The 19,306-nt window shown below is 37.0% G+C and overlaps 1 protein-coding gene across 1 annotated transcript in view; it reads left to right on the top strand.

The window, feature by feature from the left end:
* adamts17 (ADAM metallopeptidase with thrombospondin type 1 motif, 17) overlaps window positions 1-19,306 on the top strand; it is a 139,348-nt gene that overhangs the window by 16,377 nt on the left and 103,665 nt on the right. The window contains exons 4-6 of the mRNA XM_084110376.1: window positions 5,625-5,791; window positions 13,088-13,171; window positions 14,858-15,012. Of these exons, the coding sequence (XP_083966502.1) occupies window positions 5,625-5,791; window positions 13,088-13,171; window positions 14,858-15,012 (406 nt within the window). The remainder of the gene's footprint in view (window positions 1-5,624; window positions 5,792-13,087; window positions 13,172-14,857; window positions 15,013-19,306) is intronic.

The raw sequence follows: 19,306 nt of genomic DNA, 5'->3' as shown, positions 1-19,306 counted from the left end.
CAGGAAGCTCAGGTTCGGCACAAACAGATGGCTTGCTTCATTCTTCATGTCGGTGCGTTACCGTCGTGAGTGGGGTTGAAGAGGATCAAGTATCCACATTGAGAGGAGGGAACGCCGGTTTGGGAGCAGACACAAAGACTGATCTGATCCGAGAGGAAACAACGTGTGAAATTTGTAGGGCTGATCCAAGAAGAGCGTTTGATTGATGCGTACAGCACATTCATGCTGAACTCTGGGGCTGGTTAGTGGCTAGTCTGGTGTCTGGAGAGAACAGAAGCTATCCAAAATGATAATGAGAAAATTGTCATTTAGATGGTGCCTTTATCTGAAGTGACTTACAGTGTATTTGTTAAAGGGAGAAGCACAGTGGTTAAAAGCTCATGGATCACTAAATGAATGGTGATTTATACGGTCAAGATCTAAACTGAAGCTCTAATCTGCTTGTGTTTCACAGAGTAACAGTGTACGGGTTGAGAATGATATGAGGGTGAGTAAAGGATGACAGAATAAAGAGAAAATGTATTCCTCTAACAGTCCTGTTTCTTACAGCATTAGTTTGATTGTATCTATCCCGAATGAATTTACAATTATTCTACGCAGTGTGCATGGAACCGAAGCATAAGCATAAACAAAATGCCTCAGATGACTGTGGTTTAGTTAAAATTGCTGAACACAACAAGCCTTTTGTCATTGTTATATTAATTTGGTCAAAAATAGCGGAGACCAAACATGCGAGAAGCCAGAACGTTGCTATTGTGACCATATGGTGTCAATCATCGCAGTTTCGGGAGTGAGTCATGTTCCGTACACACACAATAATGATAATTTAGGGGATTCACTCACGCATTTAAAGTTGTCACTCATGCAGTTGTCACTCCTGAAACTATACCGTGTGTACATGGCCATTGAAGAGCTAAAAAAGTGTACCAGGTTGGTAGCATGGCCGATAATAAGCGAAGTGCTAAGAGTTAATATATGTTAATATTTATAGAGTTAATATATGTTAAGATCTCTTTAACATCTCAGTTGTTTTAGTTGTTTCTCCTAGACTGCAATTATATTAAATGGAGAGCAAAACAACAACAACAACAACAACAACAACAAAAAACTAAACAAAAAACTCTCCAAATGATCTGAGCTGCTATCTGCAACTTTGTCGACTATTGGGTCATTTGTTTATGTTTTATTTCTATTATAAGCCCTTTTGGGAGAAACATCTTAGTCAAATTTGATACTTAAACATAACTCCATAGAAAACAGCGTTTAGTCTTTTAAGCTATGGAGGCAAAACATTTTATAAAAGACTATCATTTTTCAACTATGTTATACAGAGTAAAAGCATTTTTCTTCTTCCTACCAATTTGATGGCCCTCACAAAGCATGAACACATACACGTACACACGCGCACACACGAGATTGAGTAGGTCTGGGTACGTGATTTATGATTCCCCTTCAGCATGAAAATATTATTTATAGTCACCCACACCGTTTTCACCATTATGGCCCCTCACAAAGCTTCAGGGGCCTGACTGAGAGATTTATCGACAGTTGATTAATTGAATTTTGGAATGGACACATCAGCATCATGGCCTGAAATTAGGTTAAATGTTGTGGAGAGTTGAAGTGAGCAAAAGTATCAATGACTCGAATGAGTTTTATTAAGACTTATGAACACCAAGAGGATGTTATAAACAAATGGATTGTTAAAGGAATAGTTCAGCCAAAAATAAAAGATCTGTCATCATTTACTCACCCTCATGTTGTTCCAAACACATAAAGCCTTTTTTAAGTGGAGTATAAAAGTGTTCAAATATTGTCCATGGAAATGTGTTGTGCCAGGATTACGCACACTATTGATTCTCATGTCTCATAACTGATTGAAGATCAAAACCACTTTGAATATGCAGAAATTTCAGGAAAAGTTTCAAATATTTTGTTTTGTTTATTTTGCACAGAAAGCTATAATATGTTCAGATTTTGTTTTATGTTTTTGAAAGAAGTCTCACCAAGGCTGTATTATTTCATAAAAAAAAAATACTAAAATCAATCTAAAATACCTTTTGCAATTTCAAATAACTGTTTATTTGAAATAGAAATATTATCAAATTTAATTTATTCCTATGATGGCAAAGCTGAATTTTCAGCATCATTACTCCAGTCTTCAACATCATCCTTCAGAAATCATCCTAATATGCTGATTTGCTGCTCAAGAAACATTTCTTATTATCAATATTGAAAACAGTTGTGCTGCTTAATATTTAAGTGGAAACTGTGATACCATTTTTTTCAGGATTCTTTGATAAATATAACTTTCAAAATAACTGCATTTATTTGATATCTTTTGCAACAAATGTAATACATGTCTTTGCTGTAACTTTTGATCAATATAATGCATCCTTGCTGAGCGAAAGCATTATTTAAAAAGAAAAATCTTACTGACCTCAAAGTTTTGAACAGTAGTGTAGTGTCTGGTGATTCACTGTTGTCGTTTATCCAAACAAATCATTATCCTTAATTTTTTTTCTGACTAGAATTTTGAAAAAAATTAAATAATTTTAATGGATATATTCAGTGAACACATGGTTGCGTTTACACTTACAATGTGAATAAATGATATTTAGCATATGTGCAATTATTGCAGTTTAGGCTCCTCTAGCTGAATCTGGTTCTTCTCTGGGTTTTTCTCCCTCTTTATCTAAACATCTTTTGGAGGTTTTTCCTTTGGCTGCTCACTGGGAGCAATGCATGACAAAAGCACTATACAAATAAAAATGACTCGATATGGTTATTATGTAGTGCACAAGTCATTTAGACTATGTTTATGGTGCTGCTTTGCCATTTTTGGGCACTTGACAGCACCAGTCTCCATTAACTTTCATTGTATGGAATGAATCTCTGCTAAGCTTTTCCTTTTGTCTTCCACAGAAGATCAAACACATCAGGGTCTATAAATAATGACTGAACTTGGGTTTGTGTGCACTGTTCTTTTAAGACATCAGAACAACAGAAGCCTCTTGAGTCAGCTGGATAAGTCTTATTATTACAGCTCTAGAGAGATGACAGTTTTGTGATAGCTTCCTGACCATTAATAATGGTTTGTTCTTACTCATTACTTGTTTTATGGTTGTCTCTGTCTGCAGGAATTATTGATGGTTTCAGCACATTTCTAGTGATTTTCAGTGTCATTTGTGTGGAAGTCCAAGGCGCCATTAGTTTCCATTCTCTTTAGTCAGATCTGCCTGAAAACAGCTGAGAATGGAAAAAATGCTCGTGCTGCAAAAAGAGCGTCACATTAGCACCATGTGTTGTGTTAGTCATTTATAAATGCGCGCACATTCACACAACTACACATTTTCTAAACACCTGTAAACATACAGCAGAGACCCCCATCAGAGGGACCCCCATCAGAGCCCCAATGAATTATGGTGAGAACTCAACTGAACAAACACATTTTTACAAGTTTTCAAATTGCCTTTTTGTTTCACTACTGGTGCACATCGGTGTTGTTTTAGAATTATTTATATACTAATATTCATATTTTTAATTGCCTTTCATTTTTATATTTTCATTTTAATTTAAATTGGATTTTTACTTGTTTTTGTAATATTTATTATTTTTTCATATTTATATTTAGCTTTAAATTATTAAGTTTTAACTTTTGTAATGAGTGTTCAGAGACGCGCGCTTAGGACTGCACATGCACATTAGCTTGGTCCAGCATGAAGAATTATTTTTTTTTTTTCATGATTCGAGCATTTAGAAACAAAATTTATGAGACCATTGTGTTGGGGATTTCAAATATGAAATTTAATTTTAAGCTTGGCGAACAGTTTTGGAGAATTTGATGTTTCCCCATTCAAAGAGCTGCACTTGCATGCCCGAGAGACGTTTCAAAGATGGCCGCCGAGTGAAGTGACTTGTCCTAAAAGGACTTTGGTATTAGTCAAAGCTAGTACAGGTTTTTTTATTTTATTTTTTATTTTTTTACTTAACGATAAAACAGCTAGACAAAGCGAAACAGTTTGAACCATCATTTAACATTTTGGGAGGTCTAAGGACAAATCGGTGGGTTTGTGCAACCCAGCAAACAAACCAAAACTGGACTCCAGATGGTGGAAAACCACTGTTTAAAGCAAAATGATACTTTAGGAAACTGGAATTTACTTTTTCATTTGTGTTCTGGTAAACACTTCTTTGCTTTTTCCCCAAGATAATGGATCATCACATCTCTGGGGATGTTTACAGGTGTCTTCAGTAAACAAACACTTACACGCTCATGTTTATTTGGGAAATGCACCAGCAACCAGACTCTGAAAAGCTCACACCAAGAAGGAACACTATCTGTTCCTAATACCATTTGTGTGTGATTGTTGGTTGTGGTGAAAGTGTATTATGAATGGATTTTACCTGCTGACAGGTTTGTGACAGGATCAGTAGTAAGCCATTTACCTTACAAATCCTCATGGCCTCATCTTACATATACAGTTATCGGCCAATGCCAGTATTAAATTTGCATATAAAAGTTACAAAAACATTATTATTATTTTTTTTAAACATGTACCTTTCAATCAGTCACAATAAAACCGCTTTGGTTTTATTTCTGTCTCTGTTCTTTCGGTCAGGTCTTATTTCTGGTGGACATTGGCTCTCTCAAAGGTTTGGACTTGTTTACAGTAAAGCTGTGGCCTTTGTTGAGATCAGGTCTAATTGTGCACACACAACATATGTGGTGTAATTCTGAGGATGAATTGTGCTTGTTTAGAACCAAAATGTGTCCCCTGTTTAGAGCTGACAGCAGGTTCAGTCGAACATTGTGCTTTATAACCGTGATGTTTGAAGAGTTTCTTTCTGTTTGTTGTTGATTTGTTTATCAGCTCCAGGAACTGTAATTCTGTGTTTGTCCTATGTATCAATCTTGATGTCTTTGTATACATATGTATGTCTTTCAGAGTAACAAAGAACACATTTCCTGAAATAATTACAGGTTTGATGAAGACATTAAACATACCCTGCAGAAGTACACGCAATCTGGATTTTAGTATGCACGCTTGAAATGTGTTAATGAAGCATTCGCGTTTGATAAAGTTTTCAACCATTCAAAAGAACGGTCCATACGTTGTTGTTTTTAAAAATAGAAATGCTTTAAAAAATACTTTTTTTCAGCAAGGATGCATTAAATGATCAAAGCTGACAGTAAAGACATTTATGATGTTACAGAAGATTTCTATTTCAAACAAATGCTGTTCTTTTAAACTCTCTAAAAACATCCTGAAATTTTTTTCCACAAAAATCAATGTTCAATGTTCAATGTTGATAATAATAAGAAATGTTTCTTTAGTAGCAAATCCACATATTAAAATGATTTAAAAAAAGCATTGCTGTCGCAGGAATAAATTACTTTTAAAAATATATTTAAAATAGAAAAACATATTTTAAATTACGATAATATTTCATAATTTTACTGTTTTTATTGTATTTTTTATCAAATAAATACAGCGTTGGTGAGCATAAAAGACTTTCTAAAACATCAAAAAATCTTACCGACCCCAAACTTGAATGGTAGTGTACAGTATTTCTCTGGCCTAACAGTTCCATTTTTGTACTTGTGTGTGTGTGTGTGTTAGACAAGAAGACAAGGGCAAAAGGAGCAGAGGAGGTGCGCGGCAGGAGGAACGCCATCAGGCTGAGTAGAGAGTACACCGTGGAGACGGTCGTGGTGGCTGACGCAAATATGGTGCAGTACCACGGTGCTGAGGCTGCCCAACGCTTCCTGCTCACCGTCATGAACATGGTGAGTCACATATAGGCTGACATATGTAATAATAGTCCGAAAAATCTATTTCTTTTAAGTTTTATGAACCTTTAGACAAAAATATATAAAAAAAAACCTTTAGGCTACATACAAAGAGTCTGGTAGGACCAGGCTAATATACAAATAGTAAATTCTTCATTTTCAGTTTTTTCACTGTAATTAACACAATTATTATTGTTTAATTGGCTCATAGAAAAGTAATTATTAATTGGTTATTAGAAATAAATAATTCTCACTTTAGATTAGCGAAAATGGAAAACATTTATTGAGTGCTTTAAACTAACCTTTATTAGACATGAATCACATTAATTTTCAGTGTTCTTTAAATTGTTTACAAATACACACACACACACGTTGGCATATGTTGTTGCAAATGTTGTTTTATACTGTTCAAACTGTAAATTCTATCCCGTTACACTAACTCTACCCCTAAACCTACCCTACATAATGCAATTAATGTCTAATAAAAGTTGGTTTAAAGCACTTAATTAATGACATTTTCTTATTAGCCATGACCTAATTTAAAGTGAGAACTATTTACAGCTAATAAGTTGTTAACAATGCATGATCTAACTCTTTTTTTCATATGAGCTAATTAAATAATAATATTTTTAGTTTTTAGTTTTAGTTAACAACAATAACCCTGGTTTAGATTGTTTACACTACATATTTTGCATGTTTTGCATGTAACAGAGCCTTTGGACACTAGAGTAACTCCTGGCAAAATGGAAGAGAAATGGGTCATAAAACACGGCAGAGACAGATAGCGGTTGGGAGAGAGTGTGTAAGTGTAACATTTGCTCTGCTGACCGCAGCTGTGCTGTGTGTGACATTCATGAGTCGGCAGCTCTTGGACACACACATTCACGCACACACACCTCTCTTTAATCACATGGACTCTGTTACAAAAATGAGAGTGCTGTCTATAAGCCAGATTTACTAAAAACAGGGCAATTTAGCGTGAGATCGCAATTCCAAAAACGCGTCGATGGGAGTGGAAAGTTCTGCTCGTGATCTATTGACAAAGCGCAAATTAAAGAACACAGACACAGCCGGGTCATTTCCAAAATGACCAACGTAATCTACCAGTTAGTAGACATTCATTCTTTGTCGAGTCTCTCTCACATTTACGTGTGTTGCCACCATCTGTTGCCTTTCGGATATTTGTAACTCTTGTTGGAACTTTATTCTTCTGTCTTCATCTGTCTGCCTGCAACCACTTATGACAGAAGAGCAGACCTCCAAAAATGGATATAAATGCCAAATTTATTTTGGTGGCTTAGGAGAGCACCAATCTTTTCAACTTTAGCCATCTTGCCACCACCTGCCCCCTCGACGACAAGGCCCCTGTCTAGATCGGGGTGAACTTTAACCACCCCATAGACCTCCCAGACACCACAGGACTTAACTGGAGGGAGGCCGTCGTTAGCTGTCTGGAGAGCGTCCGGCCCCGATTTCAGAGCACAGCCAGATCCAGAGCCAGATTTACAACCATCAACCACAGAGAATTCGCGAGAGCCCCCGCAGACATTTAGCAGCCACCCGGAACCAGGACAAGAGGACAGCGCTCACCATGGTCCCAGAAGTGGAGCCCCCAAGCGAGTCTGACCAGGAGTGTGAGCCCGCGACACCAGTGGCCGAGAGAACGGAAACCACGTACAACTACCAGTAGCGCCTATGCGAGTGGATTCTGTGTCTCCTCCCGCCTTTGTCTCCTCTGTGGGCTGTCGGCTCTGTGGAGCTCTGGGTTTGCGCCATCAGGCTTTCTCCACCTTGACCATCGAGGTCTTGTCATCCTGCCATCACCATCCCTTCACCACATCCTGCCACTATCCCTTCGCCATATCCTTGTCCTCCTCCTAAACCCCCTCCATCCCTCCCTCTGCCATCATTCTGCTACGCCGCGAGGTCGCGCCTTGCTGGAAGGGGTTGTGATGTCACCAATATGTTCAGTTAGATTGGACTACATGAACTTTCAGTTTGTTTTCATTTGTCACGTCTTCCTTGTTCAGATTCCCGCCACTCGTTTGTCTCCCTAGTTACAGTCATTATTAGTTTGTTTGTTTCAGCTATGTTCAATTAATCATCTTGTTTGAGTTCCTATTTAAGTTGTATCCTCACGTTCATTCTCTGCCTGGTCTCTCTTACATGTATGTGTGTTGCCACCATCTGTTGCCTTTTGGATATCTGTAATTAAACTCGTATTGGAACTTTATGCTTCAGTCTTCATCTGCCTGCCTGCCAGACGTGTTTTTTTTGGGTGGTAAATAATGGTGCAAACACCAGTAAATTGATGAGTGCAAACCTTAGTAAATCACCTTGCAGGATTCATTTAAATACTCTCCTCCCATAAATTTTGCGTCTGAAAGGGAAACTCCTACAAATGCATATGCAGTAAGGTCAGCAACAAAAATAACTTTCCACATCTTTTCAGCGCAAATTTTTCACTGCTTGTCTTTAGTAAATCCTGACAGTAGTTATTTTTTAACGCCAAAAGAGGGTTTGCGCTGGTGCAAGCTGTTAGTATATCTGGCCCTATATATGCTGCATTTTGAGGTGTCATAGTTTTGAGGCAACAAATCAGAATTTAAAGTCATAAATTCATCTTTCTAATACAATCTCTTTAGAAATGTTCCAGTAAAATGCTGTTTGCAGTAGAAGTGGGTGTTGCTAACCTTACGACAATATCATGGTTCTGACAGCATTTGTCACGGCAAGTCAGGCAAAATGAGGAGAAGAAAGGCTCTATATGCAGCTATCTTTATTTAATAAAACAAAAACAAAGATAATACATAAGTACATACATACATACCTTTCATAAGTGCATATTCAGCCACTCTGAATTAAATCCAGTCTGTGCTTGGTGCTTGTTGATCTCATGTCTACAAGGCACAGAAAAATAGAAATGAGGCTCCTTTTCCTGAGAAATCAGCTTTTCTGACCTGGCCTGCTTGTACAGCTGTTTTTTGCCCATCTCACCTGCTGCGTCTGAACTACCTGGTGCATCCACTTCTCTCTCTTCATTATCAATCTTCCTGACCCTCTCTATCTTTTTCAGCTGCCACAGCAGCACTGGTTGAAGCCTGGAATATTCTAAACAAATTAACCTGATAGCTAATCATACAGGTCAGACTGTTCAGCTTTCCTGCCGTGTGAGTTTCTAACTCTGTTTTGCTGATACCTCTGTTTGTGCCTCCTCAGGATGTGGCCCTTTTATTCTTGGAAAATATTTTTTAAAATTCATCTGGATTGAAGGAGCAAACATTCAGCGTCAGAGTTAAAGAAGTTAACATTACAGTCCATATCAGTTAGCCTATGTACATTGCGCTACCCTCAACAACCCAACTGTATTCTAATGTTAGCTTAGCTGTCCTTAGTTGCTAGGGCCTTACAAGTGTTAGGTCTCCGTGATTTAGAGCTGTTGAGAGCATACATAGACTCTTATCAGAGTTAACTTTAATGCATGAGTTTTGGCATATTTGTCAAGACGAAGCATTAGCATATTGCCCGCCCACTTATTGAGCACGCAGACACCAGGGAAAACTTGAACCTCAAACCTGCAGCTGATTCCTGTGGATACTGGATAGCATCATGTCGGGAAGACGCTGTGCTCTACAATGTGAAGGTAAAGCCAGTTGTTTTTCACTGCCCAAGGACGAGCATGTGAAGAATCAGTGGTTAAAATTCATCTTTACAACGATACCACAGCAGTATAATCCTAAACTTTTGCTGTGTTACCTTTATTTTATTGATGACTGCTTCTCAAATCTTGGAGTTCAGTGCAGGATTCGCAAACCGCTTGCTCTTGAAAGATGGTGTTCAAAATACTTAGTTTTGAGTTTTATATTGTGTAGGTCTTCTGCTAACTGGTTAACTCACATTATTAATACTTCTGCTAATCAATTGTGGGCCACTATTACCTATAACTGTGTCTATTAATGCAGATTGTCTGTCGTTCTCACTACTTTGAGGAAAGATTAAGCATGGAGCAATATATTTTTTTTACCAACGTTTATGTTACATCAGTTATTCATGCTAGAGTTCGGCTAATGTATTGCATACATGCACGGTTATTGATACAGTTTCCACGTGTTCACCGCAATATATTAGAAAAATACTCTGTAAATAAATGAGTACAAGTAAAATAATCGGTTTGTTGATGGACAGTTGCAGTTGCAACATCTCATAATGTGCCTCAAACTAAGTAGTGTATTACTGAGAAACGTCCTGCTTGGTCCTTGCAATGGAGGTTCAGGTTGAATAACTAGTTCTTCCAGTGTTTCATCATCGGACTTGCGCTCTGATTGATATGGTAAAATCGACGTCATTGTTCGTTACTGTGTTTAGTTTACGGTGTAGGAAGCCTCAGGACACGCAGAGCTGACGTTGTTATGGCAATGGGCGTTTTTGTTTTCGACGTGCACGCTGTACGCGGTAAACCAATCAGAGCAGAGTAGATCGCGGAAAGGAGGGATTTAGAGAGATTGATTCATCTGACGAGTCGTTTGAGAATCATTGAAAATGTGGTGATGTGCAAATGTATATTATGAAGAAATGAAACCATTTTTTGAACTTTGATGCATGTAAACCTGTTGTAGGAGACTCTAAAACAACATTAGGAAACTTTAAAATAGCATAATAGGGGCACTTTAAGATGAGATTGTGTGTGTATGTTTGAAAGGATAGAAGAAAGAAAAATCTTCTTGATTTGTGTATTTCAGTTCATCCCAGAGTGAATGACCTCACTCTCATTCAGAACAGGTTCATAAACACAGTGTGTGCTACGAGCGTCTGTAAACGAGCCTGTGTAATAAAGTACAAACAAACTAAATATTGATCTGTAAAACAGTTCACAAAACAACACCTCACTGCATCTGCTGTGGCAAAGCTCGTCAATTCAAGAACGGCCCTTTCTACTGTATCTCTAATAACAATGATGAGTCATATGAAGATTAATGTAAAAATAAATGAATTGCCCAGATGTGTGGGATTTTGTAAGTACACCTCCTTTTGTCCTCCCTGAGGACCTTATAAATCCATTCTTCACAGACGAGTTCGACAACACTGTGGAAAATCGTGCTGTTATTCTGATATTCCCCTCCAGATGCTGGTTACTCATCAATATCTGAATCCTCCCTTCAGTTCAGCTCTATACTTCTTCATTAACTTTACCCCGCATGGAATTGTCGTTGATTTGTTTTCTGTACAATAGTAAAAAAATGTTTAATGGGATTGTGAATCACACAGCTTACTCTGTGAGGGTGATGAAAGCTCAACTCTATTTCTTTCTTGATTCTTTTATCTTCCTTTATATAGAATATTTGCATATTGTAAATCAGAAGTTATTGTGTAGCAAATTGGCTGAGACCAAAATAGTTTTAAATAACAAATGGCGATGCTTTTACTCAGTATTTACACAATATTTTGCATTATCTGCGCAAGGTGTCTGTAGATTTTGGAACTGTTTATTGGCCAACGGTATATAACCAATAAAACCTCACCAATACAAAAAACTGAGTGTTGCAAATGAGTCTTTGAATCACTGTTTTGAATTGATTAATTAAAAAGTTTCTTTGTTACAATTGAGACAATGACTTCAAAGGGTCTACAGTATTTTCTCAGATTTTTTTTTCTATTCACTTCATTGAAATGGTATTAAATGTCTGTTAAATGCCAAGCAGGCATGTTATAAGCTGATGTTGGTCTCAAAATAGCCTAATATCAGATAACTTATCGGCCTAGCTGGTATATCGGGCTATTTTGAGACCAACATCAGCTTATAACATGCCTGCTTGGCATTTAACAGACATTTTTTCTTTGACTACTAAATACTAGATACTTCATGTTTTGTGTGTATAAATATTTTAACAGAATTTTAAGTAAATATTCCATCAAAGCTTTGTCTTTGGTTATTGTAAAACCCAAACTGGTCAACTGCTAAACAATAACATAACTTTCAAAACTGAACTTTGTAATATTTATTTTTAAATGTGATATTGCATATTTGATCAGTAGGGGTGTAACGGTACGTGTATTCGTACCGAACCGTTTCGGTACAGGGCTTTCGGTTCGGTGCACGTGTGTACCGAATGACCGAATGCAATATTTTGTGTGCGGAACATAGGTACATTTTCGTGTTTCCACACGAACATATTAAGTGGCGGAAGCCTTCGCGTTCAGCGCAAATCCCGCTCTGCAGCTGATTCTAAAGTTTTACCAGAGCCCGTCTGGTTTTAGTTTTACCCGTCGTCACTGTAACCTAAACCAATGAAATCGACTGCAGGGCGAAAAAAGCTTTTCCGCTCCGTGTGCGCCGCCGCACTCTCCGTTCCGTGTGTGTGTGTGTGTCTGCGCGCTGCGCTCTCTGCTCAATGTTCGACTCCGTGTTTGCGCTGCGCGTTCTGCTCTGTCGTTAACGGCTCAAACACTCCAATCATGTAACTTACCGATCATGCACTGGAAAAGCAAAGTCCGCTCAAATAAGGTGACATTTCTCAGTAGTAGACTTCTGTTTGCTGAGCTGGTATAGTCATGCTAACAATGGTAAAATGACCTGCTCTGATCACATGCTCTGGTAATAATAGCTTTGTACTAGGAATATATTTTATTTTGATAATTAGTAAAAAAATGGAAAAATAAATCTTAAATTCATTGTTGATTGATTATTGAAAAATAATAATACATTGATATATATGTTTAATATTATTTTAATATAGGGCTATTTTCTGTTCCTTTTTTTCCCCGGTGTTTCATTTAATTAGGTGATTCTAAGTTTAATTATTGATGATTACAAGCTTGGAGGAATTGCAATTAATTACAGCAAATTGTGCAATTAAAGTTCATTTTTTTCCCAGTCTTAATTTTTAAATATGAGCAGGCCTACAAGCTGGGATTGGTAATGCAGCACTGTAATCATAGTTATTTATTTATATTTTTCATTAAATTTATTATGTGATATTGGTTTGAGACTGAGAGTATTTTATTTAGTGGAGAACTTTGGAGCAGTATTTTATTTCTTATTCTTTTTTTATTTTATATATATTTTATTATATTTTATTAAAAAGTGTTTAAAAAAAGTGTAAACAAATTGTTAAAAAAAGTTTATAGTAATAAACAACCTGCAGTTTAATGTTTGCATTTCTTTCACTTACTGTACCGAAAATAAACCGAACCGTGACTTTAAAACCGAGGTACGTACCGAACCGTGATTTTTGCGTACCGTTACACCCCTATTGATCAGTAAGTTAATTATCTTGTCTTGTTCTCTTTGTATAGGTTTATAACATGTTTCAACACCAGAGTTTGGGTGTGTGGCTCAACATTCGGGTCACCAAGTTAGTTCTCCTGCACACCCGTCCAGTAAGTTTCACCCTGTGATGTACACACACCAGATCTATGTATGTAGTTATTCAACCATTTATCCACTCCCTTGCTGTTTTATTCCTATTTTCAGGACCTGCAATGTTATCTTGCTCAGTGTGTGTGTGTGTGTGTGTGTGTGTGTGTGTATGTGTGTGCGTTTTAACTACCGGTTTTCCCCTCCATTTTATTGCTGGATTGCATTCTCTCTAAAGGCTCCAGAGTGTCTGCCAGAAGGTTTTTTGAGTACTCACATCTAAAGTGTAAAATGACGTGTGTCAGGATGTCACTGAATAGCCATTAGTGTGTTTGTATTGTTGCTTCAGGGTAAACCTTTTGGACTCACAATCTCTGATATCAGGAAGATAAAATCAGGGAAATGATGGGTTTAGTTGCTTGAAACAAACTGACTTCAAGTCCAGCCGAATTACACCAGCAATTCTCAAAGCCATTTTGATGGCGTTGTGTGATGAATCAACAAAGACCACATTTATGCCAGCGGAAGTTCATAAAGAAATTAAAGGTCCCATGGAGACTGTTATCTTTGATGCTAAACAATATGTGCTGGTGTACTTATACAAGTTGATAGACTTTTATTAGATACACATTTAAAATTGGACCAAAAATATTGCTGATCTTGCACGCAGAGACACACACTAAAAGTTTGGAATTGGTAAGATTTTTTAATGTTTTTGAAAGTCTCTTATGCTCAACAAGGCTACATTTATTTGATCAAAAATACAGTAAAAACAGTAATATGGTGAAATATTACAATTTAAAATAACTGTTTTCTGTTAAAAAAAAAAAAAAAAAAAAAAAAATATATATATATATATATATATATATATATATATATATATATATATATATATATAAATGTATTGCTGTTGCAAAGGTGAATTTTCAGCATCATAATTCCAGTCTTCAGTGTCACATGATCCTTCAGAAATCATTCTAATATGCTGATTTGGTGCTCAATGTTGAAAATAGGTGTGCTGCTTCATATTTTTGTAGAAACAGTTACACATTTCTTTCAGGATTCTTTGATGAATAGAAAGTTCAAAAGAACAGCATTTATTTTAATATGATTTTGTAACAATGTAAAAGTCTTTAATTTTGGTCAATTTAATTTGTCCTTGTTATATAAAAGTATTAAAATTATAAGTAAATAATCATTTAAAAAAAATCTTACTGATCCCAAAGTCTTGAACGGTAGTGTATACAAACTTTTGTCTAATAAAACACTCTCTATAATGACTAGCAAGTAGCAAAGTAGCAAATCAGGATTCATGTAAACACCAAAAAGGCTGTTTAAGCCCAAATTTGATTTGTGTGCCCCCTTTCCTGTGTGAATAGGAAATACTGCTCTTGATTTTATAGGGTCTTAAAAGTAAAATCCACTTGGTAGAAGAGTAAACTATTTAGCCCTGTAAGTAGATGTCATATTTAATTTGAGGCAAATGAAAACGAGGCTGTGTGGGACAGAATTCATTATGTCTTACTGTTTTAATGGAACAAATAAATCCTTCAGTTCACCAGCATGTAAGGTGAATGGACTGACATTTAATACTCTGATCATGTTTAAATGACCACTGAAGGTTTGTCCTTACAAAATAATTTAAACCTTTGCTGTATCAGTCTTATAATTATATTCTAATGCGCAGATATTGTCCAATGTGCTCTCAGGAAAAGCTGAAGGTGGGCCATCATGGCGAAAAAGCCTTGGAGAGCTTCTGTCACTGGCAGCATGAGGAATACGGCGCACGATACCTGGGTAACAATCATGTTCCTGGGAGCAGAGATGACCCTCCTCCTGTGGACGTGGCTGTGCTGGTCACCAGGTACTGATCAGTCATGCTTAAACAATCATAGAATGACCCCAACAATAATTTGGACATTTCATTCATAGTTGTCTGAATGTCATTGCATTAGATTCATTTTTTTTATTTTTTTTTTTTTTTTACAAATTGCATTTATTTAAAGAAAGATAGTTGTTAGTAGATATATTACTGGATCATGTTCATAGTTAATATAATGAACCCCACACCTGTGTGAACTTGAGTAGAGCTTCATACATCCACAAAAATTACCAATACGCCAGTTGATTAAAAGACATTGACCAAAAACAATGAAGAAAGTTAAAAGATCATGCAGCATTTGAGATGCTTGCAAAGTAATGCAATTGCATTCAGATATTTTAAGTGTTATTTCTGCATCCAAATACTTTTTGGGCCTATCACATCTGCACAGATATTATTATTCATTTCGCTTTTCTTTCTCCATCGCCGTCCCTCTTTTTTTTTTTTTTTTACACGTCTTTCACTTTCCGTTTTGTCACTCACATCCTTTGAAGTCCTGTATCTTTCAGCTCTTGGTTGTTTAAGACAGATTTAACCTTTTTTCATCCCTTTTATTGAGATCCAACACAATTTGAACCTGCCAGTATCTGAGCTGTGATAGACCCTAATAATCCTTCTGTCAGCGAGACAAGTTTGCTCCCAATCTTCATCTTTTCAGTACAACAGATTACTAGCGGCAGCCAAAACACTGCATTCCCGGCGTGGGATTAGGGTTTATTAGCGTACTGTAATTTTCAGATTCAAAAAAAGTAAAGAAAAAGAAAATCCTTTTGTTAAAACGACTCATGTGAGCCTGTCAGATAATATCTGTCATCCCGGACCCGCGAAGCTCGCAGGGAGAGCGAGCTCACACAGAGAGTGCCTTTGTTCCCCCTGCGCCGGGTTAAATATGATCTCCGCTGGCGTACAAAAGGAACTCTCTATAAGGATGCGGCGTACAGGAGCAACATCTGTCTCGTCTTGCATGCCAAGATGGCCCGGGGCAGCGAGAATGCATCAAAGCAAATTAAGGCTTCACAAGGTGCGCCTCGGTTTCCCCTCTCACAGCTTTGTAGGAGCTCATCCTACAGTGGCTCGTTCCAGGTTCCCGCGGCACTTGCTAACTGAAGAAAGATAATCTTCTTAACGCATCTACGGCCACATAGATGCGCTTTTCACTGCTCTTCTAAGAGATTAAACTCATTCTGAACACAATCAGCCCCTCGCTAAGACCCCTCATAAAATCCTAACTGACCAATCTGTACTCATTTTGTGCAATTTAAAGAACTATTTCAGGTGGAGTGATGCTGTCTCAGTACAGCTACCATGTACTCTACTCTACTGTATCCTCCACAACAATGCATTCACGTTCTCTAATATTATTACAGGTTGAAGTGAGCAACTGCTGTCCGTATGAATATGAAACAGAATTTACAGGGATTCACTCCTGAATTTAAATGCAGTTTTCACTCTCGTAACTTGAGTGTGTACCAGGATTGTGCATCAAATGTTGAATGTGCACTTTTTAGGATAGATAGATAGATAGATAGATAGATATGCATATTTATGACTCAAACTCGCTGTGCTTTCAGATGGAGCAGCATTTACTATTGATCACAGAGCTGTGCTTCACTGACAATCTGTGCATAAAAAATAATTGCAGTCTCTCTATTAGTGGTCGACCGATATATCACCAAGGCCGATATATCGGCCGATATTTGGCATTTTTGAAATATCGGCATCGGCCGATAAGTTTTTCTGATTGGCCGATGTGTTGGAAGCGGGACTTTTATTTTGATGGGCGGCGCTGAGAACACCAGCGCCAGAAGAGAACGGCAACGGCACGGCAGCTCCTCAGATCAAACAGCGCTCACTCACTTACATTCTCCGTCTTCATAAATTTACGATCTCTGTCAGTCATATCTAATACTTTGTTAGACAGAACTGGTGAACAAAGAAAGTAAATGGTAACTTATGCGAAGCAAGTTAAGTAAAGCGTTTGCTTTTATATTATTTGTAACAGAAAAGGCAAAAAATCAGGCTAAAATACTTTCTCATTTGCCGTCAACATTCAGCAAATGCGCATCTACGTCATTTAAACAAATCTCTGAATATCTAATAAACATTTAATTTCACAAACCTTGCAGATTTAATCGAATCCAACTGTGATATCTTGTGAAGTGTGCATTACTGTCTGAAAGTGACGGTCGGTCCGTGCGAAGTGAGTGAATGCGAACAGAAGATCAGCTTCACAGGAGACGCGATCGAAAAACTTTAAATCCTTCATTTTAAAATATGCTGATATATAACCAGTTGCCAACTGTGTCATATTCATATCATTTTCACTGTGCTGTATGTAAAATTAGCATTACCTTGTCTTTATTTGAAAAAATATGATTACCAGCACGAAATTACCAGATTACTGAGTGCCCTGTTACAGTGTTTACCTTCTTTTTATTCACATATTCATATATTTCTAAACAATTACTTTGTGAAAAATACTGTAATAGGATTGCAAATTTAAGAAATTGCCATCTAAAGTATAAAAGCATGTTTATTTTAAAAAATTGTTTTATAATTTATTAAATATTGATTAAAATAAATATATATAAAAATATCGGCTTTATATCGGCCATCGGCCACCCTTCTCTCTAAGATATCGGCATCGGCATCGGCCATCAAAAAAACAATATCGGTCGACCACTACTCTCTATTGCACTGACTTTCCGAGTTGAAAGGAAAGCTGCATTAGTTACTGCTATGCAGGATGAGGTTAGAAATGCTTTCGACTGGACAGTTTTGCAGCAGTTGTGACACAGTCCTCCATGCATGTCAGCGATAATGGAAATCAGCATGCCTAACTGTATCCATTCCTAGCCATCCTTGGCTAAACGGGATTCGTCTTCAGCACCCAGCTGTGTGTCACATTCACTTAAGCTGTGAAGGAACAGGAAGGGAAACCAGAAGCCCACATCAAAAACGCTTTGGAATAGAGGGACATCAGACAGCCAAAGTGACATGTTGCAGAGCACGTATGGTGCAAACGTTTGATGATTGTAGACTCAATACAAGAGACATCCATCTTAGCTGTCTGATGTTTAGTAAACAACAACGTCTTCGTTAATTCTCTTGTTCTAAAAGCCCATTTGATTTTTTTTTTTTCTGTCTAACCATCTCAAAGGTCCTCTGATGTTTTAGTTTGTCATTTGTTGCCCACTTGTGGTACCACTAGTGTTGGGGAAACTACTTTGTAACTAGCATCCAAAACTAACACCTACTCGTAATTTAAAGAACACTAGACAGTCAAGGTGTTCTTTTGAAAAAGTTACACTATTGAAAATGTACACTAATTTCAACTTGCTGTCTTAAAATCGATTTGTATAGTATAATCAACTTGGTTCAACTTAAATTATATTAATCTGACAGACTTATGAAAATATAGTTTTTTTTTCAAGAGACACAAATTGAAAAGTAGTTTTAGTTTTAGTTAATGATAACAGCACAAGTTAATTTCCAGTAAATTATATCACAAGTTTTCAACATCATTTGGTGCTATGTGAATAATAATAAGCCTAAAAGATGGAAAACCATTGCATAAATACCAGATGTTTCTTGTTCCTTATGTGAAATTGACTATTAAAGATATGTAATAATTAGACATTGTTATATTAATTATATAACTTGAATATCAGAGCAGTATTTATCTGGCCCAAAAACAGACATTACTGAAATAATTGAACAAACACTAAATGAAACAAACTAGATAATTATGACTTTTGTAGTTTGGGAAGTTTTGAAACTTTTTAACTATTTTCAAAAATCATTTAAGCTTCTGTCACTCTACTAAGTAATGTAGATATGTTAGTGAGGTTGCTGCTTTTAGTTAGTTTCTCCCCAACACTGGGTATCAGAATCCCTGCTTGTTATTTGTTAACAATTTCGTGTTTAAAACCTCTGTAGAAGTATCTGGTTTTCTGGCTCTCCTCACCTGTTATTCATTGTTTAAGCTCAAAAATGGTTTTTGGTAAAGTCAAATTACAGGCTTGGAGGCTGCTGGAGTTCAGCCCTGCCAATGCCAATTACAAGAGGAAGCACAGCAGACATCTTTAGCTTCTTTGTTGTTAGAAGATTTGGAGGCATTGAACATGGTTGTGCTAGACTCAGGAATGCTTTTCAGTCCTAAATGTCACCTGCTTATGGAGAGATTCAAAGGTACCTTCTGCTTGAACTGACGTTGACCCCGATGGGTTGTTTAATTGTGCCTTAGCAAGGAGCTTGTCTAGTTTGTTTGTTAGTG

The sequence above is a fragment of the Abramis brama genome (assembly GCF_963993115.1).
Source record: "Abramis brama genome assembly, chromosome: 3".
Taxonomy (NCBI): domain Eukaryota; kingdom Metazoa; phylum Chordata; class Actinopteri; order Cypriniformes; family Leuciscidae; genus Abramis; species Abramis brama.
The sequence above is the reverse complement of the archived record's forward strand: the minus strand, read 5'-3'. Positions and strand labels throughout refer to the sequence as shown.